Source organism: Ranitomeya variabilis, chromosome 3 (assembly GCF_051348905.1).
Source record: "Ranitomeya variabilis isolate aRanVar5 chromosome 3, aRanVar5.hap1, whole genome shotgun sequence".
NCBI lineage: Eukaryota > Metazoa > Chordata > Amphibia > Anura > Dendrobatidae > Ranitomeya > Ranitomeya variabilis.
In genome coordinates this window covers 309,987,710-310,014,525 of record NC_135234.1, presented here as the reverse complement: position 1 = coordinate 310,014,525, position 26,816 = coordinate 309,987,710, and the positions used below count along the sequence as shown (strand labels likewise).

General features: G+C 44.4%; 1 protein-coding gene across 1 annotated transcript in view; it reads right to left on the bottom strand.

The window, feature by feature from the left end:
* The window catches only part of LOC143817679 (inverted formin-2-like), a 50,436-nt gene extending 33,493 nt beyond the window's left edge, over positions 1-16,943 (bottom strand). The window contains exons 1-7 of the mRNA XM_077299171.1: positions 16,648-16,943; positions 14,392-14,548; positions 13,712-13,850; positions 12,920-13,600; positions 7,346-7,476; positions 7,188-7,249; positions 6,879-6,981 (exon numbers count right to left, since the gene is read on the bottom strand). Coding sequence (XP_077155286.1) covers positions 6,879-6,981; positions 7,188-7,249; positions 7,346-7,476; positions 12,920-13,600; positions 13,712-13,850; positions 14,392-14,548; positions 16,648-16,943 — 1,569 coding nt within the window. The remainder of the gene's footprint in view (positions 1-6,878; positions 6,982-7,187; positions 7,250-7,345; positions 7,477-12,919; positions 13,601-13,711; positions 13,851-14,391; positions 14,549-16,647) is intronic.
* Between the last annotated feature and the right edge of the window lie 9,873 nt (positions 16,944-26,816).

The following is a 26,816-nucleotide window of genomic DNA, read 5'->3' as shown; positions in this document are numbered from 1 at the left end:
TCTCCGCCCAGGAAGTCGCCATGGCTCGAGTGGAATGAGCTCTTACGCCTTCCGGGACTTCTAGGCCACCTGCCGAAAAAGCCAAAGAAATCGCCCCCCTAATCCATCTACCTAAGGTGTTTTCGGACACCCTAAACCATTTTCTGACTCCCTGATAGGAACAAAGAATTCTCTTTTTTCCAGGGGTCTGTTAAAGATATATACTTAAGAAGGCATCTTTTCACATCCAACGTATGGAGTTTGAGTTCTTCTTGATTTTTAGGATTAGGACAAAAAGTGGGGAGATTTATTTCCTGAAGTCTGTGGAATTTTGACGCTACTTTCGGAAAATAAAGGGGATCAGTTCTTAATACTACCCTATCTTCTCTAATCTGCATGTATGGAGTGTCTAGAAAGGGCCTGTAAATCACCAACTCTCCTTGCAGATGTAAGAGCAATCAAAGAGCTGTTTTTAAGGACAGGATTTTTATAGGAGCAGATTCTAAAGGCTCAAAGGGGGCTTCCGTCAAAGCTGAAAGAACCAGGTTTAAGTCCCACGGGGCTAGTCTTTTCTTAATGATGGGTCTTGATCTAGCCGCTGCTTTAATAAACCGAGCAATCCAATGATTTTTAGCTAAATTACAATTATACAATGCACCTAAGGCTGAAACCTGGACTCTGAGGGTGCTTGTAGCTAGCCCCATCTCTAAACCCCTCTGCAAGAACTCCAGAATTTTGGCAATATTAGCTTTCTGACTTATATTTGATCCTGAAACAGAGATGAATTTTTTCCAGATTCTAACAAATATTTGTCGTGGAAACTTTCCTGCTTTTTAATAGAGTATTAATAAGTGCATGTGAAAACCCCTTTTTCCTTAGTAAAGACCCTTCAAATCCCACGCCGTCAGATGTAAACTGGACACTCGTGGATAGAGAATTGGACCCTGTGAGAGGAGGTCTGGGAGAATCCACGGTTGAGAAATGGACATTTTCCTCAGCCAAGGAAACCACGGCCTCCTGGGCCAGAACGGCGCTATCAGGATTACATGAGCCTTGTCCTCCCGAATCTTCCTCAGAACAAATCGGGATCAAGTTCAATGGGGGAAAAGCGTAAGCTATATTGAAGTGCCATGGAATTAGGAGGGCATCCACCGCATACGGATTGTCTCTGGGGTTTAGGGAGCAAAACCGACAACACTTTGTTTTCCTTGCTGGCGAAGAGGTTTATCTCCGGACACCCCCAAAGAAGGGTGATCTGATAGAAGATGGTCTGATTGAGAACCCAATCTCCTTGCCCGAGCTTCCTGCGACTTAGAAAGTCGGCCATGACGTTGTGTTTCCCTTTTATGTGCAGTGATGTGAGTGACAGTAGATGATGTTCGGCTATCTGTAAGATACGACCCGTCACTTCCATTAAAGATCTGGATCGGGTTCCCCCTTGATAGTTAATGTAAGCTACAGTTACCTGATTGTCTGAGAATAGCCTGACGTGATGGCCCTGTAAGGACATAAGGAAATGGCTCAGAGCTCATTCTACTGCCAATAACTCTTTAAGGTTAGATGACAAATTTTGTTCGGAACGTGACCAAACCCCCTGGACCCACATATCACCCATATGTGCCCCCCATCCTTTGGGACTAGCATCTGTGGTCACCACACGCGATATATGGTTTATCCAGGGAACACCATTACGTAGGTTTGGAGTATGTAACCACCAACGTAAAGACTGAATAGTGGAACTAGACAAGGAAAAGGAACTATCCAAGTGACCCTCTAACAGACGAGTGTTGTACAATACCTCCCACTGTAGGACTCTGGTGTGGTACTGGGCCCAAAGTACCGCCGGGATACACGACGTTAGTGAGCCTAACAGTGACATCGCTCCCCTCAATGTTACCAATGGATTGTCAATCACTGAGTATTTGTCGTTGGATTTTTTCTAACTTATCATCATCAGGTAGACGGCATTCCTGAAACCTCGAGTCCAATATAAGACCCAGGAATTCTTGAACCTCTAGAGGCTGTAACCGTGATTGTTTAAAAATTATCCAACCCAACTTTTGTAAGGCTGTAATTACTTTGTCTAGTTGGGACGAGCAGTGTGATTCAGAGTTTCCCATTATTAATAGGTCATCCAGATATGGAACTACGAGAATATCCTGCTCATGGAGATGTGCCATGACCTCCACCATTATCTTTGTGAACACCCGAGGAGCCACTGCAACACCAAAGGGGAGTGCCCTGTATTGGAAGTGTTTAACCGATTCGCCTAAGAAGACTGCTACTCTTAAATAACGCTGGTGTTCTGCGTGTATAGGGACATGATAATACGCATCTTTAAGATCTAAGACAACCATTAAACACCTGTCAAACAATAGTTTTATTGCTGTTTTGACCGACTCCATTTTAAATGATGGAACCCACAAAAACTTATTGAGGCCCTTAAGGTTAATAATGGTGCGAAAGGAATTATCCGGCTTTTTAATCAAAAAGAGGGGAGAATAGAATCCTTTACCCCCTTTGAATTTCAGGAACCTCCACCAATACGCCTTTTTGTTGGAGTTCCTGGACCTCAGACTAATGCCAGTTGTTCTGCAGGAGAAGAACGTACAGGTGTTACTAGAAATCTGTCATTAGGAGTGATCTGAAAATCAAACTTTAGTCCAACTTCAACAATGTTCAGGACCCACGGGCTATTGGAAATATTCCGCCAAGCCGGATAGAAGGCTAAAAGCCTGCCTCCTACCCGGTCCGCCAGTCATTGTGGCTTTCTGTTGTCCCGAAAGGAGTTAAACATGTAGCCTCTACCTTTCTTTTTATTGGCGTCATATCTGGGCTTTTCCCTATTCGATCTTGTTCGGTCAAACCACCTTCTATTAGAACCTCGTCTGTAAGTGGGTCTACCGAGGTAGGGGAAGCATTTCTTACTATCCCCCGCTTTTTCTAATAATTCATCCAGAACCGGACCGAATAAGTGCGCCCCTTCGCACGGAATGCTGCATAATTTGTATCTGGCCTGCATGTCCCCTTGCCAACATTTCAGCCAGATTGCCCTACGGGTCGAATTAGTAAGTGCCGCCGACCTGGCTGCCAACTTAACCGAATCCGCTGATGCATCAGCCAGATAAGCAGCTCCCTGAATCATAGAGAGGGAGGATAACATCTCGTTTCTCGGGGTCTTATTTTTAAGCTGATCTTCCAGGATATCCAACCACACCATCAAAGAGAGTGCTGTATAGGTGGCTGCGATTGACGGTCTGAGAGCCCCTGCTGAAGTTTCCCCAAGCTCCCTTGAGAAACACATCTGCCCTTCTGTCTAATGGGTCCTTCAAAGTTCCCAGATCCTCAAACGGTAGAGAGGATTTCTTGGAAGCCTTGGCCACGGCTGCATCAAGTTTCGGGGCTTTATCCCATGTTGCCGATGCGGACTCCTTGAACGGATACTTTCGTTTAAAAGATGGAGGAAGAGAACCTTTCCTTTCCGTTTTTTTCCATTCTCTAGAAATTAGGGAGCTTACTTTTTCTACTACCGGAAAGCATCGGCGGGATTTACGGTCTAATCCTTTAAACATCACATCCTGCATAGATTTTTCTGGCGGAGTTTGCTCAATTCCTATAGTGTTATTTACCGCCTTTACTAGGCGGTCTATCCGGTCAAAGGAAAAGCATGAATGACCGTACTCCGCGTCCGAGGAAGATGCTGACGTGTGAGAAGCCTCCGACTTCAGATCCCCTGAGTCACTGTCCTCACGTGAACTTGGGGATCCAGGATCTATTCTTTTAGACCCTCTACTATGAGATTGGGATCTTGATGAACCTCTAATCTCTTGCCTGACCATCTGTCAGGCTGGTAGCAAAATCTGGCGTCTCCTCTGCTATTAACCGCTGGATACACGGACCACATAGTTTTTTAATGTAATCATCCGGGAGAGGAGTACCACATTCCGCACATTCCTTATGCCAACATTCAGAGGACCGCTTTTTCCCCTGATACGGAAAGAGGGAAAATAAGGGGAGACACATATCACTAAGTGAACTTTCTTGGCGATCACTTACCCCTATATAGTGTCTGAGTGGTACCGTAGATTGCGGGGGAACCCTCTCCACCGATGCAACATCCATATGGCTTGAGGATTTTCCGGCTTTGGAAGTTTGATCAGCTCTACCACCAGGACGACTACTGCCACTAGAACGTCGCTGGGTGTTCGCTGTTTGGGGCTTCTCCAGAGGTTTACACTGTTGCGCAGAGTGCAACGGCTCCTGCTCCTGAGACTCCATTGTAAATATGGAAACAAAGCATGAGGTAGCCCAGACTGAATCCTTAAGTAGCCGGCTCGCATAGGTACCTCCCCCAGGTGGGGGTCAGCAGGCCAATCCTGGTGAACTGCCTGGTACAACACAGTATATGGGAGGCCCCTCCCCACGAGATCCACCACCAGGGCCGGCTCCAGGTTTTTGAGGGCCCCGGGCGAAAGTCTGAGTGGGCCCCCCCCCTTTAACACATACCACGATTCATGATCGCATATAAACACAGCCATGTAGTATATAACAGCCCACGTAGCATATAACACAGCCACGTAGTATATAGCACAGCCAACGTATCATATAACAGCCCATATAGTATATAGCATAGCCACATAGTATATAACAAAGCCCACGTAGTTTATAGAACAGCCACGTAGTATACAGTACAGCCCACACAGTAGTATATAGCACAGCCCACACAGTAGTATACAGCACTGTCCACATAGTAGTACATCGCACAGCCACATATTAGTATACAGCACAGCCCACGTAGTATGTAGCAGCCCAGGTAGCATATAGCTGCCCACGTAGCATATAGCAGCCCACGAAGTATATAGCAGCCCACGAAGTATATAGCAGCCAACGTAGTATATAGCACAGCCCACGTAGAAGTATATAGTAGCCCACGTAGTATATAGCAGCCCAGCCCACGTAGTATATAGCAGCACAGCCCATGTAGTATATAGCAGCCAACGTAGAAGTATATAGCAGCCCACGTAGTATATAGCAGCCCAGCCCACGTAGTATATAGCAGCCCAGCCCACGTAGTATATAGCAGCCCAGCCCACGTAGTATATAGCAGCCCACGTAGTATATAGCAGCCCACGTAGTATATAGTAGCCCACGTAGTATATAGTAGCCCACGTAGTATATAGTAGCCCACGTAGTATATAGCAGCGCAGCCCATGTAGTATATAGCAGCGCAGCCCATGTAGTATATAGCAGCCAACGTAGTATATAGCACAGCCCACGTAGAAGTATATAGCAGCCCACGTAGTATATAGCAGCCCAGCCCACGTAGTATATAGCAGCGCAGCCCATGTAGTATATAGCAGCCAACGTAGCATATAGCAGCTCAGCCCACGTAGTATATAGCAGCCAACGTAGCATATAGCAGCTCAGCCCACGTAGTATATAACACAACCCAATCAGTATATAAGAGCCCATACCTTGTCCTCCCAGCCAGGCTCTGCATCCCCCCGGCCCCCGCAATCCTTTGTTCCAGGTGGCAGGTGCTGCACACTTCCTGTTTGGCGACGCTCGGCTCATTCTCCATGCACTGGACAGTCGGAAGTCACTCTGCTCTGCTACGTATCCATGGCGACGGATTGTGGGCGGCTCTCCAGCAGCTGCAAAAGTTCCAGAGCTCCATGCTGCCTCTGCCTCCTCTCTTCTAGCTTGCACCTCGGACCGTAGATGCCTGCCTCAGGGGCCGCATGCAGGCAGCCTGCCCCTAATGCCGGCCCTAAATGGGCCCCCCTGTCTTCGCAGGGCCCCGGCACTTGCCCAGGTACGCCGGGTGCTGACGCCGGCCCTGTCCACCACCAATGGTACTCACACTTCCAGCCAGGAAGCGCTGCCCGTATCTAGCCTCTCCCATGAAAGAAAACCGCGTTGCACACTGTTCCCAGGAAAAAGCCGAAAGGGCGCCGCCATGTTTTTGCTGGCGCGACCCACTACGCATGCGCCAAACGTCATCGCATGCTGCCGCTCTAGGCCCCTCCCCTTGTCGCACATCACTTCCGGTGCGCCGCTTCCTGAACGCCGAACGCAGCGCTCGTGCTAAACTGGAATGCCGACGCCACCGACACAGCCCGCAGCCGCCCACCAGAGGGGGAACGCTGGCGCTGCCGCAACACAAGCGCCGGCAGAAGAGGGCACAGGCGACGCGACCCTATACTACTAAACAGCTCCCCAGGGGAACTATCCCGCAAGAGGGAGCACCCGACGGTCGGAAGAAGGGGCCTCCCACAGTACTCACCCGTACCTGTGGCGATGGGACACCGACCAAGACAGCACTCCCCCTGAAGGCTGCTCCTGCTCTGCTGCTGCCTACCCCCACAGCCCTCTGTGGTGCGGCACCTCCCGCATCACGATCAACACCGAGGAAGGGGCCTCCTGCCTCCGGAATCGGTGAGTCGGATCTGGGTCAGAATCTTCTTTCTTCACCTTCTTCTTAAAGGTATATCTGTAGGGTCCCCTGTCAGGGACAGGAGACCAACTGATGCGGGAGAGAGGTGCCGCCCTTTTAACTCTGTAGGTTTCCTGTCCCTGAAGGGCGGATCCCCTCTCTCGTTAGTGCTGTCATGACGACTGAATAAACAGTAGTTTGACAATAAGTGGCTTCACCCAACCACTAACCATGAATGGAGTAAAAGTTTTGGTGTTATTCATATTCTCTGAAAAAAGGCCAAGAAAGTAAAAAGTTCTGCCTGGGCATGTAAACTTTTGAGCACAACTGTAACCAGGGTTCTCTTGAGAAGACAATTCTGAGGGTCAACACTCCTTCATGTTCAGAAATTTGATAACTACCTTATGGAAATTTTACAACCATAATGACAATAGACTAAATACATTGCGCCCCCCCCCCTTACCTCGTGTTTTTCAGGTAGCAGCTTGAGGATTTGCTTTAAAACTTCAATATCAAACTTCGAGCGATCTCCTTTTTCAATCAGACCAATTATTTCTTCATTGGGACTAAAAAGATAAGAGTTCATAGTTATACAAAAACATTTTTTTTTTTACTTTGGTTCAAGGACGACAAGAGAAAGGTCAATTTCTACCAATTGCACTTCCAATCTGAGTGGACCCAAACAAGCTACTCTCCCATTTAGGGGTGTGTATGAACAAGAGTACCGTAATTAATTCCACTGTCTTCATGGACACATATGTAGCCGACTTACCATTTAAACTGCTTAAAAAATAAGTTCAAACTTAGATTTTTTATAGGATCCAAAACGGAAATCTGGGGGGGAAAAAAAAAGTAAAATTAAAAAAAAAATTAAAAAAATAAGAAATTTAAACCAGGCACTATTGGTAACCAGAGGATGTGGTACGATACCACTTTTGGCGGCTTCTTTGCTTGTGTTGCCGCTGTTGCTTGTGGAAGACAGAAGAGTTGCTCGATGCTTGAGTAGTTGGGTTCTGGAGTTTCTTCAATGGTGTTTGATACAGACCACAAAGACTGACCATCTTGAAAAAAAAAAATTTAAATTAAACCCTTCTCATATTTGTGTGACAAGTAAGCCGGATTACTCACCGGTAATGCTCTTTTAGTGAGTCCACGACAGCACCCCACTGGAGAGAGGGATCCGCCCCGCAGGAACAGGAAACCTACAGAGAAATAAAAGGGGGCGGTCCACCTCTCCTCCTCAGTTTAATTTCAGAGTACCCGGAGGACCGCCAGTATTAGGCAAATACCATTTATTTCATTTTTCAAACTTATTTGCTTATAATTAAAATAATTTTTACTCAATAGTATATACTATATTAATCTAGGGAGAGATGTAAGAGGGTGCTGTCGTGGACTCACTAAAAGAGCATTACTGGTGAGTAATCCGGCTTTTTACTCTTCGCCACGACAGCACCCCACTGGAGATCTTTCAGAGACCATCACCTAGGGAGGGGACCACCGTGCTGAGGACAGTCCTGCCAAAGTCTAGGTCAGAAGTTGACGATAGGTCTAGCCTATAGTGGTTATAGAATGTAGAAGGATTTGACCTAGCCTATTGTGGTTATAGAATGTAGAAGGATTTGACCAAGTTGCCGCCTTACATATAGTTTCAATTGGGACGTCTCCCCTCTCTGCCCAGGAGGATGCCATCGCTCTGGTAGAGTGTGTTGTTATGCCTTCCGGAGAGTTTTCTTTCCTCGCGGAATAAGCCAGTCTGATAGACTCTCTGATCCACCGGGATAAGGTGCTTTTTGTTACTCCATGACCCTTCTTGTGACCCTGGAAGGAAATAAACAGAGCCCTACACGGTCACCAGTTGCTGGTCCTTTCAATGTATTTTAACACTACTCTTTTAACGTCTAGAGTGTGATATTTCTGTTCTTCAGGAGTGGAGGGATTACTGAAGAAAGTGGGCAAGATTATTTCTTGTGACCTATGGAATTTTTTTGCTACTTTGGGAAGGTAGGAAGGGTCTGGTTTAAGAATTAACTTATCCTGAAAAGTTAACAAAAAAGGTGGATCTATAGAGAGTGCTTGGATGTCACTGATTCTCCTAGCTGAAGTCAGTGCTACCAAGAGGGCCGTTTTTAGTGATAGACATTTAATGGGTATTGAGTCTATTGGCTCGAATGAAGAGTCTGTTAGGGCTTGTAAAACTAAATTTAAATCCCAGGGTGGAATCCTTGGTATGTTAACTGGATTTATTCTTTCGCAGGCTGTGATAAATCTGGATACCAATCTATCTCCCGCAATGTTATGGCCATAGAGGGCTCCTAGTGCTGAAACATGAACCTTTAAGGTGTTTACAGTTAAACCTAGTTCTCTCCCTTTTTGAAGAAATTCCAGAATAGATTGTATCGGAATTTCTGATGTGTTGGTAGATGTATGGAATTGTAAGAATTTCTTCCATATTCTCGTATACATTTTTGTGGTGGAAGGTTTTCTACTCTGGAGAAGTGTGTCAATCAAACCCCCCGAGAATCCTCTCGATCTTAGCATCTGCCTCTCAAATTCCAGGCCGTCAGGTGGAGATTGTCCACCCGAGGGTGGAAAAACGGACCCTGGAAGAGAAGGTTGGGTGTTGAGGGGAGGACCCAAGGATCTGAGACCGACATGGTTTGTAGCCACGAGAACCATGGTCTCTTGGGCCAGAATGGAGCTATCAGTATCACTTTTGCTCCGTCTCTGATTTTGCGTATGACTTGGGGTAGTAATCTCATCGGAGGAAAAGCGTACGCCAGACTGAACTGCCAAGGGGCTTGGAGAGCGTCCAGAATGTCCAGATGATCCGCTGGAGATAAGGAGGCAAACCTCCGGACTTTTCTGTTTTTCCTCGTGGCAAAGAGATCTATCTGGGGATGACCCCATAGGGACACTATGTCCTGAAAAATATGATGGTTTAGGCACCACTCTCCCTGTCTCAAGGTGTGCCGACTCAGGAAGTCTGCCTGCTGGTTGCTTTCCCCTCTTATGTGGAGCGCAGTAAGGGATGCCAGGTGACTTTCCGCTAGATCCAAAATTTGCCCAGCAGAAGACATCAGAGTCTCTGATCGAGTGCCTCCTTGCCTGTTTAGGTACGCCACCGTGGTGGTGTTGTCAGACAGTATTCTGACGTCTTTCCCTCGAAGCTGTGGGAGAAAATGGGATAAGGCGTATTTTACTGCATCTAGTTCTTTAAGGTTAGATGAGTTGTAGCGTTCCTCCAAGTCCCATGACCCTTGGCAATAATCATTTCCCATATGAGCGCCCCATCCATGAGGACTGGCGTCAGTGGTTATGGTATGAGATGGTGCTATTACCCAAGGAACACCACTCGTTAAATGATCTGAATCCAGCCACCACGTTAAGGAAGACAAGGTTATTTTTGCATTCAGGTGACCCAATAACCATCTTTCTTCCTGTAAAATCTGGTGTTGCAGCCTTCGGGTATGATACTGAGCCCATTTTACAGCAGGTATACAAGAAATCAGGAATCCCAGCAATGACATAGCTTCTCTTAGGGATATACATGGACTATTTACAGCAGCTAGGACTTTGTGTCTGATAAGTAGTATCTTTACCTGAGGCAGAAGACACTTTTGGGTTATGGAATCTAGATGGAAACCCAAGAATGCTTGACGGGAAAGTGGAGTAAGCCTGGATTTGTTGGTATTGATTATCCACCCTAGGTCCTGTAGAGAGGAAATTGCGTGAGCTAGGCGGTCAGCACATTGAGTAACAGAATTTCCTATGACCAAAAAGTCATCCAGGTAGGGTACAATTAATGTTTCTTTTTGGCGAAGATAGGCCATCACCTCTAGCATTATCTTGGTGAAGATCCTTGGCGCTGTAGAAAGGCCGAAGGGCATGGCTGTGTACTGGTAATGACGAACTTTGCCGTTGATTGTCATTGCTACCCTGAAGAATTCTTGGTATCTGCTATGGATAGGGAGATGATAATAAGCATCTTTTAAATCAATGCCCCCCATCATACAGTTTGGAAATAAGAGTTTTATAGTGGATCTAATGGATTCCATCTTGAACGTATGATTTTCGATAAAGGAATTGAGTTTTTTAAGGTTAACGATTGTCCTGAATGAACCGTCTGGTTTGGAAATCAGGAATAAGGGGGAGTAGAATCCCCTACCTTCCTGTCCTTCAGGAACCGGAATCAAAACCCGTTTTGATAACAGGGTTTGAATCTCAAGCTCCAGACCCTGTTGTTGTGCAGGCGAGCTGAGAGATGTTACAATATATGATTCGTGGGGAACACGAGAGAATTGTAATTTAATTCCATCCCGGACGATATTTAAAACCCACGAACTAGATGTTATTTTTTCCCACTGGGGGGCAAAAAAATTTTAGTCTACCCCCAACTGGTATATCATCAGAACTTGTTATCTTTTGGGGGATTGTTTCTTCTGAACATGGTACCTCTCTGTTTATCCTCTTTAGTGTTCCATGTTGTCGATCTGTCTGTTTGCCTTCTCTTGCCGAACGGCCTTCTTTTAAAGGCTCTCCTATAAAAGGGAATAGAAGAGTCAGGAAAAGCTATTTCCTGTCTTTTGATTTTTTTAGTATGTCGTCTAGAGTTTTGCCAAAGAGGAACTCACCCTCACATGGGATCGCGCATCGCCTTTCCAGCTTTTCATCCATAATGCACACCTTGCGTTGTTAACCAGACCTGCAGATCTTGCCGCTAACCAAAGAGAGTCCGCGGATGCATCTGCCATAAAGGCTGCTGCGCCCCGTATCAAGGGGATAGCTGCCCGTAATTTTTCTCTTGAGATCTTATTCTCAATCTGTTGGTCCAACTGATCGATCCAGATGAGCATCGATCTGGCTGTGCAAGTGCTTGCTACTGCCGGCTTAAATATTCCTGTAGTTGCCTCCCAGGATCTTTTTAGGGAGGACTTGGCTTTGCGATCCAGAGGGTCAGAGAGCAGACCCGCATCTTCTACAGGTAAGGTTGACTGCTTTGAGGTAGAGGCTACAGCTGCGTCAACCTTAGGGACTTTAGTCCATGTAAGAAGCTCCTCGTCACTAAACGGATATTTTCGTTTTGACGCTGAGGGTAGAAAGCTTCTCTGATCCTGCTTTTCCCACTCCCTTCTTATTAATGCTTTTACTGCCGGTATGACTGGAAAACATCTCCTTTTTGTCTCTGCCAAACCCGCAAACATTATGTCTTGCGTGGTTTGTGCACCTTTTGTCTCCTCACACCCCATAGTGTCTCGTATCGATTTCACTAAATTGTCCACACTTTCCACCGGGAAACAAGAACGTCCCTCAATTTCAGACAATGAAGACGATGATGACGATAGGGAGGCGTCTGAACATACAGCCTGGTCATTATCTGAATCTGACGAGGGTGTTGGTATTCTGGGTTTCGTTTTATGAGGTTTATCTTGGGACATAGCTCTTAACTCTTCCCTGATAATGGTACGCAAGTCCGTAACGGACATTGCCGCTCCTTGTGTGGTTTCAGTTATGCAGTCCTTGCAGAGTTTTTTAGGGTATGAGTCGGGTAGGGGCTGGCTACATAAGGCGCATTCCCTATATTTTGTTTTTTGTCGCTTTTTAACCTGACCCGTGGTGTGCTGACGAGAGAAGGAGGAAGAGAGAGAGAGGGGAGATAGCATTAGCTTAATAGGTAGAGTTTACTCACACTCACCCAGTGAAGCTATTAATACCGGATCAGAAGCCCGAGATCCTGTCCTGGATCTAACCACCGAGCCGCTCTAATGACCGGTGTCTGAAGATCCTTTGCTAGGACGATCCTTGGCGGGGGGTACTTGGGTCTCCTGTTTCAGGGTCCATGGCACCTGGGGATGACATCTTGCATCGTGAAATAAAGGTGCCCGTTTGATTTATATAGGGCGTTTAAGAGTCTTTTTTTTTTTTTTTTTGCGGCATTGCGCATGCGCGAAGGCCGCGCCTCCCCCCGCCGCTGGCCGTAGCCTGGATGCCCCGGAAGTTCAAACCTATACTTCCGGGTAAATCATTGGTGGCGGTGGGCGCATGCGCAGTCCGGGATTTTGCCTCGGACTTACTTCCGGAACGCTGTCCTCACCTGATCAGCGAGGACTCCGGCACTTGCTTCCGCCACCCATTTCGGAAGTGATGCCAGGCGGCCTCACCCGGACCTGGCCATCACCCGGGCTTCTGTCAGACGAAGAGGGAGCCGTCAAACGGATCTCCCCCGACGCTGCCTCTGGACTGCAGCCCCTGCCGTTCTTAAAGATACCGCACAGGCGGCGTGCATGCCCAGGTATTTTCTCTTCATAGCAATCCTGTCGTTCCCGCAGGAACAGGAAACCTAAACTGAGGAGGAGAGGCGGACCGCCCCCTTTTATTTCTCTGTAGGTTTCCTGTTCCTGCGGGGCGGATCCCTCTCTCCAGTGGGGTGCTGTCGTGGCGAAGAGTAAAACCGTAATTAATTCTTATATCACTATAAATGGGATAAACAGGCAGAGGACGTACCTTTGGCAACATTAGGAGATAGATTCGGCCAATTCAATTTTTTCATTTTTAATGATGGCTTGTTGACTTTGAAGCAGGGTAGCCTCGTGTAACCCAAAGAATAGCCCATGTGTTCAGCAACAACTTCTTCACCAAAGCCTCCTGGAGGTGGTGGAATCATTCCTGGAGGAGGTGGTGGTGGAGGTGGGCCACCAGCTCCTGGAAAAGGAGGTGGTGGTGGTGGAGGTAATCCACCCATACCAGGAAACGGAGGAGGTGGAGGCAATCCCTCCATACCAAGAAGGGGAGGAGGGGGAGGTGGTACTGGAGGGGATGCCAGAGAACCTGGAAGGGGAGATGGAAATCCATCCAAGCCAGGAAGAGGTGGTGGTGTCGGCGGCAACACCCCTATGGTGGGAAGTGGATTAGGTGATAGAGCAGACTGGTCTCCATGCAATGAAGGAAGAGGGCTTGGAAATAAAACAAATGAAGAAGTCTTTTCAGTTTCTGAAACTGGCATCTCCTGACAGTCCTTTGAGGATTGATGGGCAGATAAACACTCCTTACAAGTCTCTTCTTTGGGTTTGTCCATCTGTATACTGTTGTGTATATTTTCCACATGTTTATCTTTGGTTTTTTGATTACTTGGTTTCTTGGAAACTAAAAGTATATCCATGACCTCCTGAAGGTTGTTACTTTTGCCTGTTCATAGGAAGGAAGAAAATAAATTATATATTAAAAAATAAAAGTATAAAATTCTAGCGAAATTTTTTTTTTTTTTTTAATTATTACATTTTTTTTAGAGTTACGCACAGTCGTCTGCGAGCCATACAGCTCTGTTCACTATGAATTTCAAGGCCTCCCAAAGTAACGGACTGGAAGGATGTGAAACAAAGTGAAAAAGACCTTGTAAAATAGAGAGAAGCTGGACTGATAACGGTGAACAACTCACCTGTAAGAGACCAAAGAGTACACTATTATCGCAAAGTGGTGAAGCATCCCACGAAAATTACAATAAACTAATTTTGGAAAGTCTAACTGTTGGCCAAGGAAATTAATTGATACACACATTATCCTAGTTTTGATTGGAAAACGTTTAGTATCGCAACCCAAAATTCATATTTGATTTGCTATTTTTTTTTTTTTTTTTATAAAGTCAATGTATTATCTCACCCAGTGCCAGATGAGAAGACCCCAATATTTGCTATGTGACAGCACAATAGCTTATCTCCAAGGAGGAAAAATGATATAACGGACCAAAATAATAATGTTGGCATCTGCCAAAGAGGATTGTCTTGTTCAGGAGCCGACAATTGAGGCTACGAACATGAAGACATTCACGGAAAATATTACAATAATGATCCTCTACCAGTACAGACCCTTGCTGTCATTTTATGGTTGTAATACTTATTCCATTATGAATCACCCAAGTTAACCTGCGTAATGTCACCTTAGTGATGTCTAAGTGTTTGTGTAGAAGATACCCACAAAACAGAAGAACACATTTTGTTGAACAGTGTTGTGAAAACTTCCTGATGATTGTTTATATCAATCCCTCCATAAACCTTAAGAAGAAGATCTTCATCCTCCTCTGTCTTGGCTTCCTCAAACACAGTGGCTTGAACTAATAAGTTACCATCCTCCAGATCTCTGAACCAAAACGTGAAGAAAAGGAAGTCAACAAAAGTTATCCAATTGTGCGTGGGAAAAAAAGATGAGAACCCTTTGTTCGCTTTTATTAATCCCTTCCTGTTGGAGCCAATTTTTGTTTTTGCATCTTTAGGGTGCTTCCACACTAGCGTCTTTCGACGCACATCACAATGTGTCGTTTTGGAGGAAAAAAAAAAAAAAACAAAAACAACCATCCTGCAAAGTTGCCCGCAGGATGCGTTTTTTCTCCATGGAATTGCATTAGCGACGCATTGCCACACGTCGCAACCGTTGTGCGACATTGCATCGTGTTATGGCGGAACTTCGGCACAAAAAAAAAAAGTTACATGTAACGTTTTTTTGCACATCGTGTCCGCCATTTTCGACTGCGCATGCACGGCCGAAACTCCGCCCCCTCCTCCCCGGACCCTACAATGGGGCAGCGGAAACGTCGTAAGACTGCTTCCGCTGCCCACGTTGGGCATTCATTTCACAGCATGCGTCGGTACGACGCACTGCGACGGGCCCATACCGACGCTAGTGTGAAAGTAGCCTCATCTGTCACCATAGATGAAGGATGGAGTGACAAGTTGTAATTTTGAATGACACCAAATTTTATTATATAATTTACTGAGAAATGGAAAAAAAAAAATACCACCATAACGGAATGTCTCCATTGTTATTTGGTTTTCGTTTTTAAGGCATTCAACAAACCAGTTTGCAGAATATAGTTATCAGTCACGTCAATCTGTGGCCACTGGATGGGAGCCCTGAGAACTGCCTCTTACCTGACAACATCCATGGTCACCATCCATGGTCACATGTGCTTCATGTCACAAGAATAGTGTAGCAAGCCAGCTAATCAAAAGAAGAGCCACAGATCCCATCAGATAAGAGAAGGTTCTCAGGGCTCCAGTCCAGCGGCCACAGATTACTGTTATGGCCAGGTCCTGTGAATCAATTAACAACATCCCCACCGATCAGAGTTCTAGGAGTCTGATCGCTCCTGTTAATGTCAGATGTTGACAGCTTAGGAGCCCAATCCCTACACCCAAAGGGATTAAAAGAATTTGCCAGGATTACAAAACCATGACTGCTTTCTTACAGAAACATCATCCACTCCTCTCAGGATTTTATCTAGTATTGCTATTAGAGTTCATTAAAGTGAAGGGAATTGATGTGCAATACTGTACATGGCCTGTTTTGGGAGAAAGACGCTGTTTTACAAATTCTTTGAGGATGAATTTAGGCAACATCACCAGCAATCTGGTGCAAAAAAAAACAAAAAACTAGCTGGATGACTGGGTGTTATCCCACTGGGATCTGACTTTTGGGACCCCCAGAATAGAGGTCTCAAAGTCCTCTGTATGTAGGGTGATAGACATGTGGTTAGGCAGTTGTGCACTATTGACCTCTGTTGCTCTATTGGAACGTGACAGCTTCCATTGATAGCGCCCACATGTGACCGCTCTGCTATTTACTTTGGATCCAGCCACTGGCAGACACAAAGAAGAGGCCCCTGTGCTAGAAAAATATATGGGACCTCTGCAGTCCAATAGCTCATCATAATACACATCTCCACCTGCTTTGGAGGTGGAAATGGATCCCATTAACTCTTGGGCCCCTGTGCAGATGTAGGAGGTTGCACCAATGGTATGTCCGCCCCTGGCTCCGGCCACACAAGGGAATGGTTGGTGGCCTAACTGTTGGACCCCCTACCAATTACACATCTATCTCCTAGCCTGTGGAGATATCATAGCAGTGTTGTGGGATAACCCCTTGAATATTATCCCCCATACAATATGTGGAGCAAAACTATTTGTCGTTTAGGAATTACATGTGCTAATTGGGAAAGACTTTCCTGCAGATCTATGGAAACCTACATAGAGAAATTACCAGATAGACTCAGCAATACATAGTTGGAAATTTTTAAAAAATGCAGTACAAATTCAGACCTGCGGTCAGTCAGGACATTGCAGTCCATACTCAGGACCATGATTCTCGGACATCTGAATTCAATAGCTATTGCACACAGTTCCTCTATTTCTACAAATGTCAAAAGTTCTACAGAATTTAGGGTCATTGTGAAGGTTTCTTACCTTAATTTTGATAACACGTCCAGTAGCTTAAGACCTGAAACACATAGAAGGATGTCGACATTACTGCAGGTATATCTATACACATAAGCGTCATTGTGATTACTCGCTAATCCCGCCCCCTGCACAGTAGCTCCGCCCCCCACCACACAAGCTTTACACTTCGGCTCGGCAGATTGGACTGGGGGCTCAACGGGCAAAAATCGGTGACCGCCCGTTGCCGCCAGAAGCGGGACCATGTGCTGGGCGGGGAAGCTTGAAGACGCAGTGTCGGCCTCTGCCGGCATCCCACCACCCATCGGACCGCAAGCGACTAAAGGATAGCGGAGTCACGATAAGTTGAATTTGATAGCAAGAGTGTTGTATCGCAATTACACTGTTTTCACCTGCTTTCCCCCTCCCCGTTATCCCTCTTATCTCCCTGGGAGGAGTTTATTCCTGTAAATTAAACCGCACTCTTGTTGACCCTTGCTCTGCGTTCCTGCATCCTTGTACCTGCTTAGGCCTCTTTCACACTTCCGTCTTTGAGCTCCCGTCGAAATCCGTCATTTTTTTTGAGAAAACAGGATCCTGCATTTTCTCATAGACTTTTATTAGCGACGTATCGTGACGTATGGCCACAAGTTTCATCCGTCGTGCGCTGGATCCTACGGAATTTGACAGCCCGTCGTTTGGAAAAAATGTTCAAAGAAACGTTTATCTGCAGTGGAAAAACATGCCAGGACGCCTCCTGCGTCATACGGCGTTCCACAGAATGGGAGCCTATGGACGCAGGATCCTGCAGTCACTGAAATGCAGGAATCCAGTGACGGATCCTGTTCAAGGTATTTGAGCATGCCTTGAAGCATTTTCCAACCTGGGGAAAATCAATCTCTCTCGGAATCCTCCTTCTATAAAAATTCAGACGGTGCGCCGAAAAACTGGTAACATTGCGTACATTTTATTAACGTCTCGGCGATGTATTACGACAGGACACTGCCGACGGAAGTGTGAAAGAGGCGCCACACACACACACACCATGCAGCAATCCCATAACCCAAAATACATCAATAGGCAAGATGTAATTCAAAAACCTGAGAGATTCCTATACTTCACACTATTAACCCATTTCTGCCATTGGCCGTACTATTCCATCCATGTGCGGTGGGCCCTAATTCCCAAGGACGGAATAGTACGTCCAGAGCGATCGGCCGCGCTCTCGGGGGGAGCGCGGCCGAGTGTCAGCTGCCTGTCACGGACCGCCCCCGATACATTAACCCCCGGCACACCGCGATCAAACATGATCGCGGTGTGTCGGCGGTACAGGGAAGCATCGCGCAGGGAGGGGGTTCCCTGCGTGCTTCCCTGAGACCCTCGGAGCAACGCGATGTGATCGCGTTGCTGCGAGGGTCTCTTACCTCCTATCCCTGCAGGCCCCGGATCCAAAATGGCCGCGGGGCTGCATCCGGGTCCTGCATGGATTACTTCCGGGTGCAGACCAGGCTCTGGTAAGCCTGCAGCGCTGGAACGGAGATCGGTAATCTGACAGAGTGCTGTGCAAACTGTCAGATCACCGATCTGTGATGTCCCCCCCTGGGACAAAGTAAAAATAAAAAAATTTCCACATGTGTAAAAAAAAAAAAATGAAAAAAAAAATCCTAAATAAATAAAAAATTATTCCCATAAATACATTTCTTAATCTAAATTAAAAAAAAACAAACAATAAAAGTACACATTTAGTATCGCCGCATCCGTAACGACCCCACCTATAAAACTATATCACTAGTTAACCCCTTCAGTGAACACCGTAAAAAAAAAAAAAAAAAACCGAGGCAAAAAACAACGCTTTATTCTCATACCGCCAAACAAAAAGTGGAATAACACGCGATCAAAAAGACGGATATAAATAACCATGGTACCGCTGAAAACGTCATGTTGTCCCGCAAAAAACGAGCTGCCATACAGCATCATCAGCTAAAAAAAAAAAAAAAAAAAGTTAGTCCTCAAAATAAAGCGATGACAAAATAATTATTTTTTTCTATAAAATAGTTTTTATCGTATAAAAGCGCCAAAACATTAAAAAAAATGATATAAATGAGGTATCACTGTAATCGTACTGACCCAAAGAATAAAATTGCTTTATCAATTTTACCAAACGCGGAACGGTATAAACGCCTCCCCCAAAAGAAATTCATGAATAGCTGGTTTTTGGTCATTCTGCCTCACAAAAATCGGAATATAAAGCGATCAAAAAAATCTCCCGTGCCCGAACATGTTACTAACGTCAACTCGTCCCGCAAAAAACAAGACCTCATGACTCTGTGGACCCAAATATGGAAAAATTATAGCTCTCAAAATGTGGTAACGCAAAAAATATTTTTTGCAATAAAAAGCGTCTTTCAGTGTGAGACGGCTGCCAATCATAAAAATCCGCTAAAAAACCCGCTATAAAAGTAAATCAAACCCCCCCTTCATCATCCGCTTAGTTAAGGAAAAATTAAAAAAAATTTAAAAAATGTATTTATTTCCATTTTCCCATTAGGGCTAAAGTTAGGTTTAGGGTTTGGATTACATTTACAGTTGGGAATAGGGTTGGGATTAGGGTTAGGGGTGTGTCTGGGTTAGAGGTGTGGTTAGGATTACCGTTGGGATTAGGGTTTCAGTTATAATTGGGGGGTTTCCACTGTTTAGGCACATCAGGGGCTCTCCAAACGCGACATGGCGTCCGATCTCAATTCCAGCCAATTCTGCGTTGAAAAAGTAAAACCGTGCTCCTTCCCTTCTGAGCTCTCCCGTGCGCTCAAACAGGGGGTTTACCCCAACATATGGGGTATCAGCATACTCGGAACACATTGGAGAACAACTTTTGGGGTCCAATTTCTCCTGTTACCCTTGGGAAAATACAAAACTATGGGCTAAAAAATAATTTGTGGAAAAAATATTTTTTATTTGCATGGCTCTGCGTTATAAACTGTAGTGAAACACTTGGGGGTTCAAAGCTCTCACAACACATCTAGATGAGTTCCTTAGGGGGTCTACTTCCCAAAATGGTGTCACTTGTGGGGGGGGGGGTTACTGTTTAGGTACATTAGGGGCTCTGCAAACGCAATGTGATGCCTGCAGACCATTTCCATCCAAGTCTGCATTCCAAATGGCACTCCATCCGTTCCGAGCACTCCCATGCGCCCTAACAGTGGTTCCCCCCCACACATGGGGTATCAGCGTACTCAGGACAAATTGAACAACTTCTTTTGGGGTCCAATTTCTTCTCTTACCCTTGGGAAAATAAAACAAATTGGAGCTGAAGTAAATCTTGTGTGAAAAGTTAAATGTTCATTTTTATTTAAACATTCCAAAAATTTCTGTGAGACACCTGAAGGGTTAATAAACTTCTTGAATGTGGTTTTGTGCACCTTGAGGGGTGCAGTTTTTAGAATGGTGTCACACTTGGGTATTTTCTATCATATAGACCCCTCAAAATGACTTCAAATGAGATGTGGTCACTAAAAAATAATGGTGTTGTAAAAATGGAAAATTGCTGGTCAACTTTTAACCCTTATAACTCCCTAACAAAAAAACATTTTGGTTCCAAAATTGTGCTGATGTAAAGTAGACATGTGGGAAATGTTACTTATTAAGTAGTTTGTGTGACATATCACTGTGATTTAATTGCATAAAAATTCAAAGTTGGAAAATTGCGAAATTTTCGCCAAATTTCCGGTTTTTTTTTCACAAATAAACGCAGGTAATATCAAAGAAATTTTACCACTATCATGAAGTACAATATGTCACGAGAAAACAATGTCAGAATCGCCAGGATCCGTTGAAGCGTTCCAGAGTTATAACCTCAAAAGGGACAGTGGTCAGAATTGTAAAAACAACGTGCAAACCACCCTTGGGGGTGAAGGGGTTAATTTCAGTGGGAAACCTACATAGCCGTTCAAGGGGCTTTTTTTGGCTCTGAAAACTGCGGTGCAAGAAAAAAAAAAAAAAAGATGAATCGGGCACTTTTTTTTAATCTAGAGCAGGGAAATTAAAAAAAAAAGTCAATTCTTAAAATGATTCAATTTGAAAAATAAACAAAAATAAATAAAAAAACAAACATTTTACTTGCGTTTGGGATTGTTTTGGTGCTCTGCTACAATTCAGTCATATTTGAAGTTTTAATTGAAGCAGAAACCCTTTCCACATTTGAAAAGTTGCTTTCCCATAAAAATAAAAAAAAAGTAAAAAAAAAAACAGCACTATCTGCACTTTTTTGCTAGTAAAGTTACTCAAACAGTATTTAAAGCAATTTTTATGGGGATTTTAGAGTGGAATTTCCTTCAAAATCAACTTTAAAAAACAAAAACTCGAGTGTATTCTCATGACTTTTTTTTTTTTACTTGAATTTTTTAGCCACAAAAAAAAAAAAAATCATATAATAAAACCCTGTGTGAACATAAGATGGACATATTGCCAACGTTCCCCCTTGAAGAACAAGTGTAATGTTTTGGTGTATAATGTGAATTGGTACTTTTGGTAATGATGTTAATGTTGTATGCTGCCTTAGGCCTCTTCCACATTTCCGTCGGTACGGGGCCGTCGCAAACCGTCGGCCCGACGTAACGACGGACGTTGTGCACAACGTGGGCAGTGGATGCAGTTTTCAGACGCATCCGCTGCCCATTGTGAGTTCTGGGGAGGAGGGGGCGGAGTTCCGGCTGTGCATGCGCGGTCGGAAAAAGGGAAATTAGTCTTACCAGTAATTCCATTTCCAGGTAGTCCCTCAGGACAGCACCATGGAGGACGTCCTTCCTTGACCTATAGCGGGACAGGATCATAGAGAGGTTAAAAGGACCCTCCCACCTCCACCCTCCAGTGTTCTTTCAAAGTACCACCGAGGATGGAAATAAATGGTCTAAATGTGCCCTTACAAACATGTCTGTAGTAACCATTAAACTGCATCATCTTAATTTCGAACCATGGTGACCCAAAGGATGAACGATCTGCCGGTAGATTAATCCCGAACAATCCTAAAAACAGAAACATAAGGGAGGGAACTATGGGTGCTGTCCTGAGGGACTACCTGGAAATGGAATTACCGGTAAGTCTAATTTCCCTTTTTCCATTACGTCCCTCAGGACAGCACCATGGAGAATACCAAAGCAACTCTCCCAGGGTGGGTACCAAAGCCCAGGAATCAAAGTCTCAGGCAAAAACCAGACTAAAAATAAAGGATCTGAAAGATCAGAAAAAAACAGATATCTAAAGAGATCCGCAAAGAAAATCACCATAGTGAGTGCCTGATATACATCTATAATGGCCAATTTCAGTATGAATGTGGTAAATGAAATAAGCATCAGTAGCAGAGTGTGAGATACACCCATTGTACTCCAATACCAATAATGAACCAAGCAAGTTATTTATTGTGATAGATACTTATAGACATCGCAGCCCCAGAATAGGGTTAGAGAACCTTATTGCCCAGCAAAATATGGTGAAAGTCACAGCCACCACACAATGAGGACTATACCGACCAATAATAAGCTGCATGTGCTTATAACCCAGGACTGTTCCTTCATCGGTCCTTCTGGGCTCAGGTTAAGCCCTGGTTACAGACTAGCTTACCGTACTACAAGGAGACCTGCAGGACAGAGGCCCTGGACTGCGGGAAGATCAAACCAATAACAGTTAGTACATGGATAATGGCACAGCACTGGGTGTACGCACAGTACTCATCCAGGAGATCACGTCTATTCCAAATCCTTAGATGTCTAACCCCAAGTAAGGGTTATATATTATTGAAACTAAGGAATACACCATCCGGCAGGTAATATCTGCCATTACCAATGTCGGGCTTCTCATTAGAAGCGCTGAAAGAGAAACGTGGATCATCACTCCTGTTTTACTGGTGTTAGACACAGGGAGTCTGGACTCTGAATTGATGAAGGTGGTGGTGGTGTTGCTAGTAAAAATCTTTCGACACCTGAAATTATTCGAAACTGCATTTATACGAGTCATTAGTCCAGACATTATAAGTATGTCAACTTATTTGTCCATATATGCATATTACGCTCATACATATCCCAAGAGGCAATCTTCTCAGGGATCTTTATAGACTCAGACTGCCATTGTGGGAGTAACCATATTCCATGGCTAGAGAAAAAGTAGGTTTCTTCCTCGTAACAGAGGGAGATTATCTACTGTGAGGCAGTGAGACTATGGGGTCTTAACAGTAAGAGCCCTGGACACAGTTTCATTTATCTTAGGAGCAGTGACTGCTGTAAGAGCTGTATGGGATCCTCTGCCATACAACACAGCGCTGCTGCTTCACCACAAGGTACAGAAGGCAGTGCTGATGTCCCTGGTAAACAACGCAACAGACTTATGGGACAAGAATCTGTCTGATTGCCGAATGTAGAGTTTGGGATGGATTAATAATAACAATAATAAACTTTATTTACATAGTGTCAACATATTCCGCAGCTCTTTACAGTTTGACAGTTTCAAACCCAACAGTCATAAGTAACAACCATATCATAATTAACCCCTTAGTGACAGAGCCAATTTGGTACTTAATGACCGAGCCAATTTTTACAATTCTGACCAGTGTCACTTTATGAGGTTATAACTCTGGAACGCTTTATCGGATCCCGCTGATTCTGAGATTGTTTTTTCGTGACATGTTGTACTTCAAGTTAGTGGTAACATTTCTTCGATATTACTTGCGATTATTTATGAAAAAAATGGAAATATGGCGAAAATTTTTAAAATTTTGCAATTTTCAAACTTTGTATTTTTATGCCCTTAAATCAGAGAGATATGTCACAAAAAATAGTTAATAAATAACATTTCTCACATGTCTACTTTACATCAGCACAATTTTGGAAACAATTTTTTTTTTTGTTAGGGAGTTATAAGGGTTAAAAGTTGACCAGCAATTTCTCATTTTTACAACACCATGTTTTTTTTAGGGACCACATCACCTTTGAAGTGATTTTGAGGGGTCTATATGATAGAAAATAACCAAGTGTGACACCATTCTAAAAACTGCACCCCTCAAGCTGCTCAAAACCACATTCAAGAAGTTTATTAACCCTTTACGTACTTCACAGGAACTAAAACAATGTGGAAGAAAAAAATTAACATTTTACTTTTTTTTGCAAACATTTTACTTCAGAACCATTTTTTTTAATTTTCACAAGTGTAAAAACAGAAATTTAACCACAAATTTTGTTGTGCAATTTTTCCTGAGTACGCCGATACCCCATATGTGGAGGTAAACCACTGTTTGGGCGCACCGCAGAGCTTGGAAGTGAAGGAGCACCGTTAGACTGTTTCAATGCAGAATTGGCTGGAATTGAGATCGGACGCCATGTCGCGTTTGGAGAGCCCCTAATGTGCCTAAACAGTGGAAACCCCCCACAAGTGACACCATTTTGGAAACTAGACCCCCCAAGGAACTTATCTAGATGTGTGGTGAGCACTTTGAACCCCCAAGTGCTTCACAGAAGTTTATAACGTAGAGCCGTGAAAATAAAAAATCGCATTTGTTTTCACAAAAATGATTTTTTCGCCCACAAATTCTTATTTTCACAAGGGTAACAGGAGAAATTAGACCACAAAAGTTGTTGTGCAATTTCTCCTGAGTACGTCGATACCCCATATGTGGAGGTAAACCACTGTTTGGGCGCACCGCAGAGCTTGGAAGTGAAGGAGCACCGTTTGACTTTTTCAATGCAGAATTGGCTGGAATTGAGATCGGATGCCATGTCGCGTTTGGAGAGTCCCTGATGTGCCTAAACAGTGGAAACCCCCCACAAGTGACACCATTTTGGAAACTAGACCCCCCAAGGAACTTATCTAGATGTGTGGTGAGCACTTTGAACCCCCAAGTGCTTCACAGAAGTTTATAACGTAGAGCCGTGAAAATAAAAAATCTCATTTTTTCTACAAAAATGATCTTTTTGCCCCAAAATTTTTATTTTCACAAAGGTAACAGGAGAAATTAGACCACAAAAGTTGTTGTGCAATTTCTCCTGAGTACGTCGATACCCCATATGTGGAGGTAAACCACTGTTTGGGCGCACCGCAGAGCTTGGAAGTGAAGGAGCACCGTTTGACTTTTTCAATGCAGAATTGGCTGGAATTGAGATCGGATGCCATGTCGCGTTTGGAGAGTCCCTGATGTGCCTAAACAGTGGAAACCCCCCACAAGTGATACCATTTTGGAAACTAGACCCCCCAAGGAACTTATCTAGATGTGTGGTGAGCACTTTGAACCCCCAAGTGCTTCACAGAAGTTTATAACGTAGAGCCGTGAAAATAAAAAATCTCATTTTTTCTACAAAAATGATCTTTTTGCCCCCAAATTTTTATTTTCACAAGGGTAACAGGAGAAATTAGACCACAAAAGTTGTTGTGCAATTTCTCCTGAGTACGTCGATACCCCATATATGGGGGTAAACCACTGTTTGGGCGCACCGCAGAGCTTGGAAGAGAAGGAGTGTCGTTTTACTTTTTCAATGTAGAATTGGCTGGAATTGAGATCGGACGCCATGTCACGTTTGGAGAGCCGCTGATGTGCCTAAACAGTAGAGACCCCCCACATATGACACCATTTTGGAAACTAGACCCCTTAAGGAACTTATCTAGATGTGTGGTGAGCACTTTAAACCCCCAGGTGCTTCACAGAAGTTTATAACGTAGAGCCGTGAAAATAAAAAAATCGCATTTTTTCTACAAAAATGATCTTTTTGCCTCCAAATTTTTATTTTACCAAGGGTAACAGGAGAAAATGGACCCCAGAAGCTGTTGTACAATTTGTCTTGAGTACGCCGACACCCCATATGTGGGGGTAAACCACTGTTTGGGCGCATGGCTGAGCTCGGAAGCAAAGGAGCGCCATTTGACTTTTCAATGCAAAATTGACTGGAATTGAGATCGGACGCCATGTCGCGTTTGGAGAGCCCCTGATGTGCCTAAACAGCAGAAACCCCCCAAAAGTGACCCCATTTTGGAAACTAGACCCCCCATGGAACTTATCTAGATGTGTAGTGAGAACTTTGAATGCCCAAGTGCATCACAGAAGTTTATAATGCAGAGTCGTGAAAATAAAAAATATATATTTTTTAACAATAAAGATTTTTTAGCCCCCAAGTTTTTATTTTCACAAGGGTAACAAGAGAAATTGGACCCCAAAAGTTGTTGTCCAATTTGTCCTGAGTATGCTGGTACCCCATATGTGGGGGTAAACCACTGTTTGGGCGCATGGCAGAGCTCGGAAGGGAAGGAGTGCCATTTTGGAATGCAGACTTTGATAGAATTGTCTGCGGGCGTTATGTTGCCTTTGCAGACCCCTAATGTACCTAAACAGTAGAAACCCCCAACAAGTGACCCCATTTTGGAAAATAGACCCCCCAAGGAACTTATCTAGATATGTGGTGAGAACTTTGAATGCCCAAGTGCTTCACAGAAGTTTATAATGCAGAGTAGTGAAAATAAAAAATATTTTTTTTCCCACAAAAAAGATTTTTTTAGCCCCCAAATTTTTATTTTCACAAGGGTAACAAGAGAAATTGGACCCCAAAAGTTGTTGTCCAATTTGTCCTGAGTATGCTGGTACCCCATATGTGGGGGTAAACCACTGTTTGGGCGCACGGCAGAGCTCGGAAGGGAAGGAGCGCCATTTTGCAATGCAGACTTTGATAGAATTGTCTGCGGGCGTTATGTTGCGTTTGCAGACCCCTAATGTACCTAAACAGTAGAAACCCCCACAAGTGACCAAATTTTGGAAACTAGACCCCCTAAGGAACTTATCTAGATATGTGGTGAGAACTTTGAAAGCTCAAGTGCTTCACAGAAATTTATAATGCAGAGTAGTGAAAATAAAAAAATATATTTTTTTCCAACAAAAAAGATTTTTAGCCCCCAAGTTTTTATTTTCACAAGGGTAACAGGAGAAATTGGACCCCAAAAGTTGTTGTCCAATTTATCCCGAGTACGCTGATGCCCCATATGTGGGGGTAAACCACTGTTTGGGCGCACGGCAGAGCTCAGAAGGGAGGGAGTACCATTTGACTTTTTTAGCGCAAAATTGGCTGTCGTGTTTGGAGACCCCCTGATGTACCTAAACAATGGAAACCCCCCAATTCTAACTCCAACCCTAACCCCAACACAGCCCTAACCCTAATCTCAACCCGATCCATAAT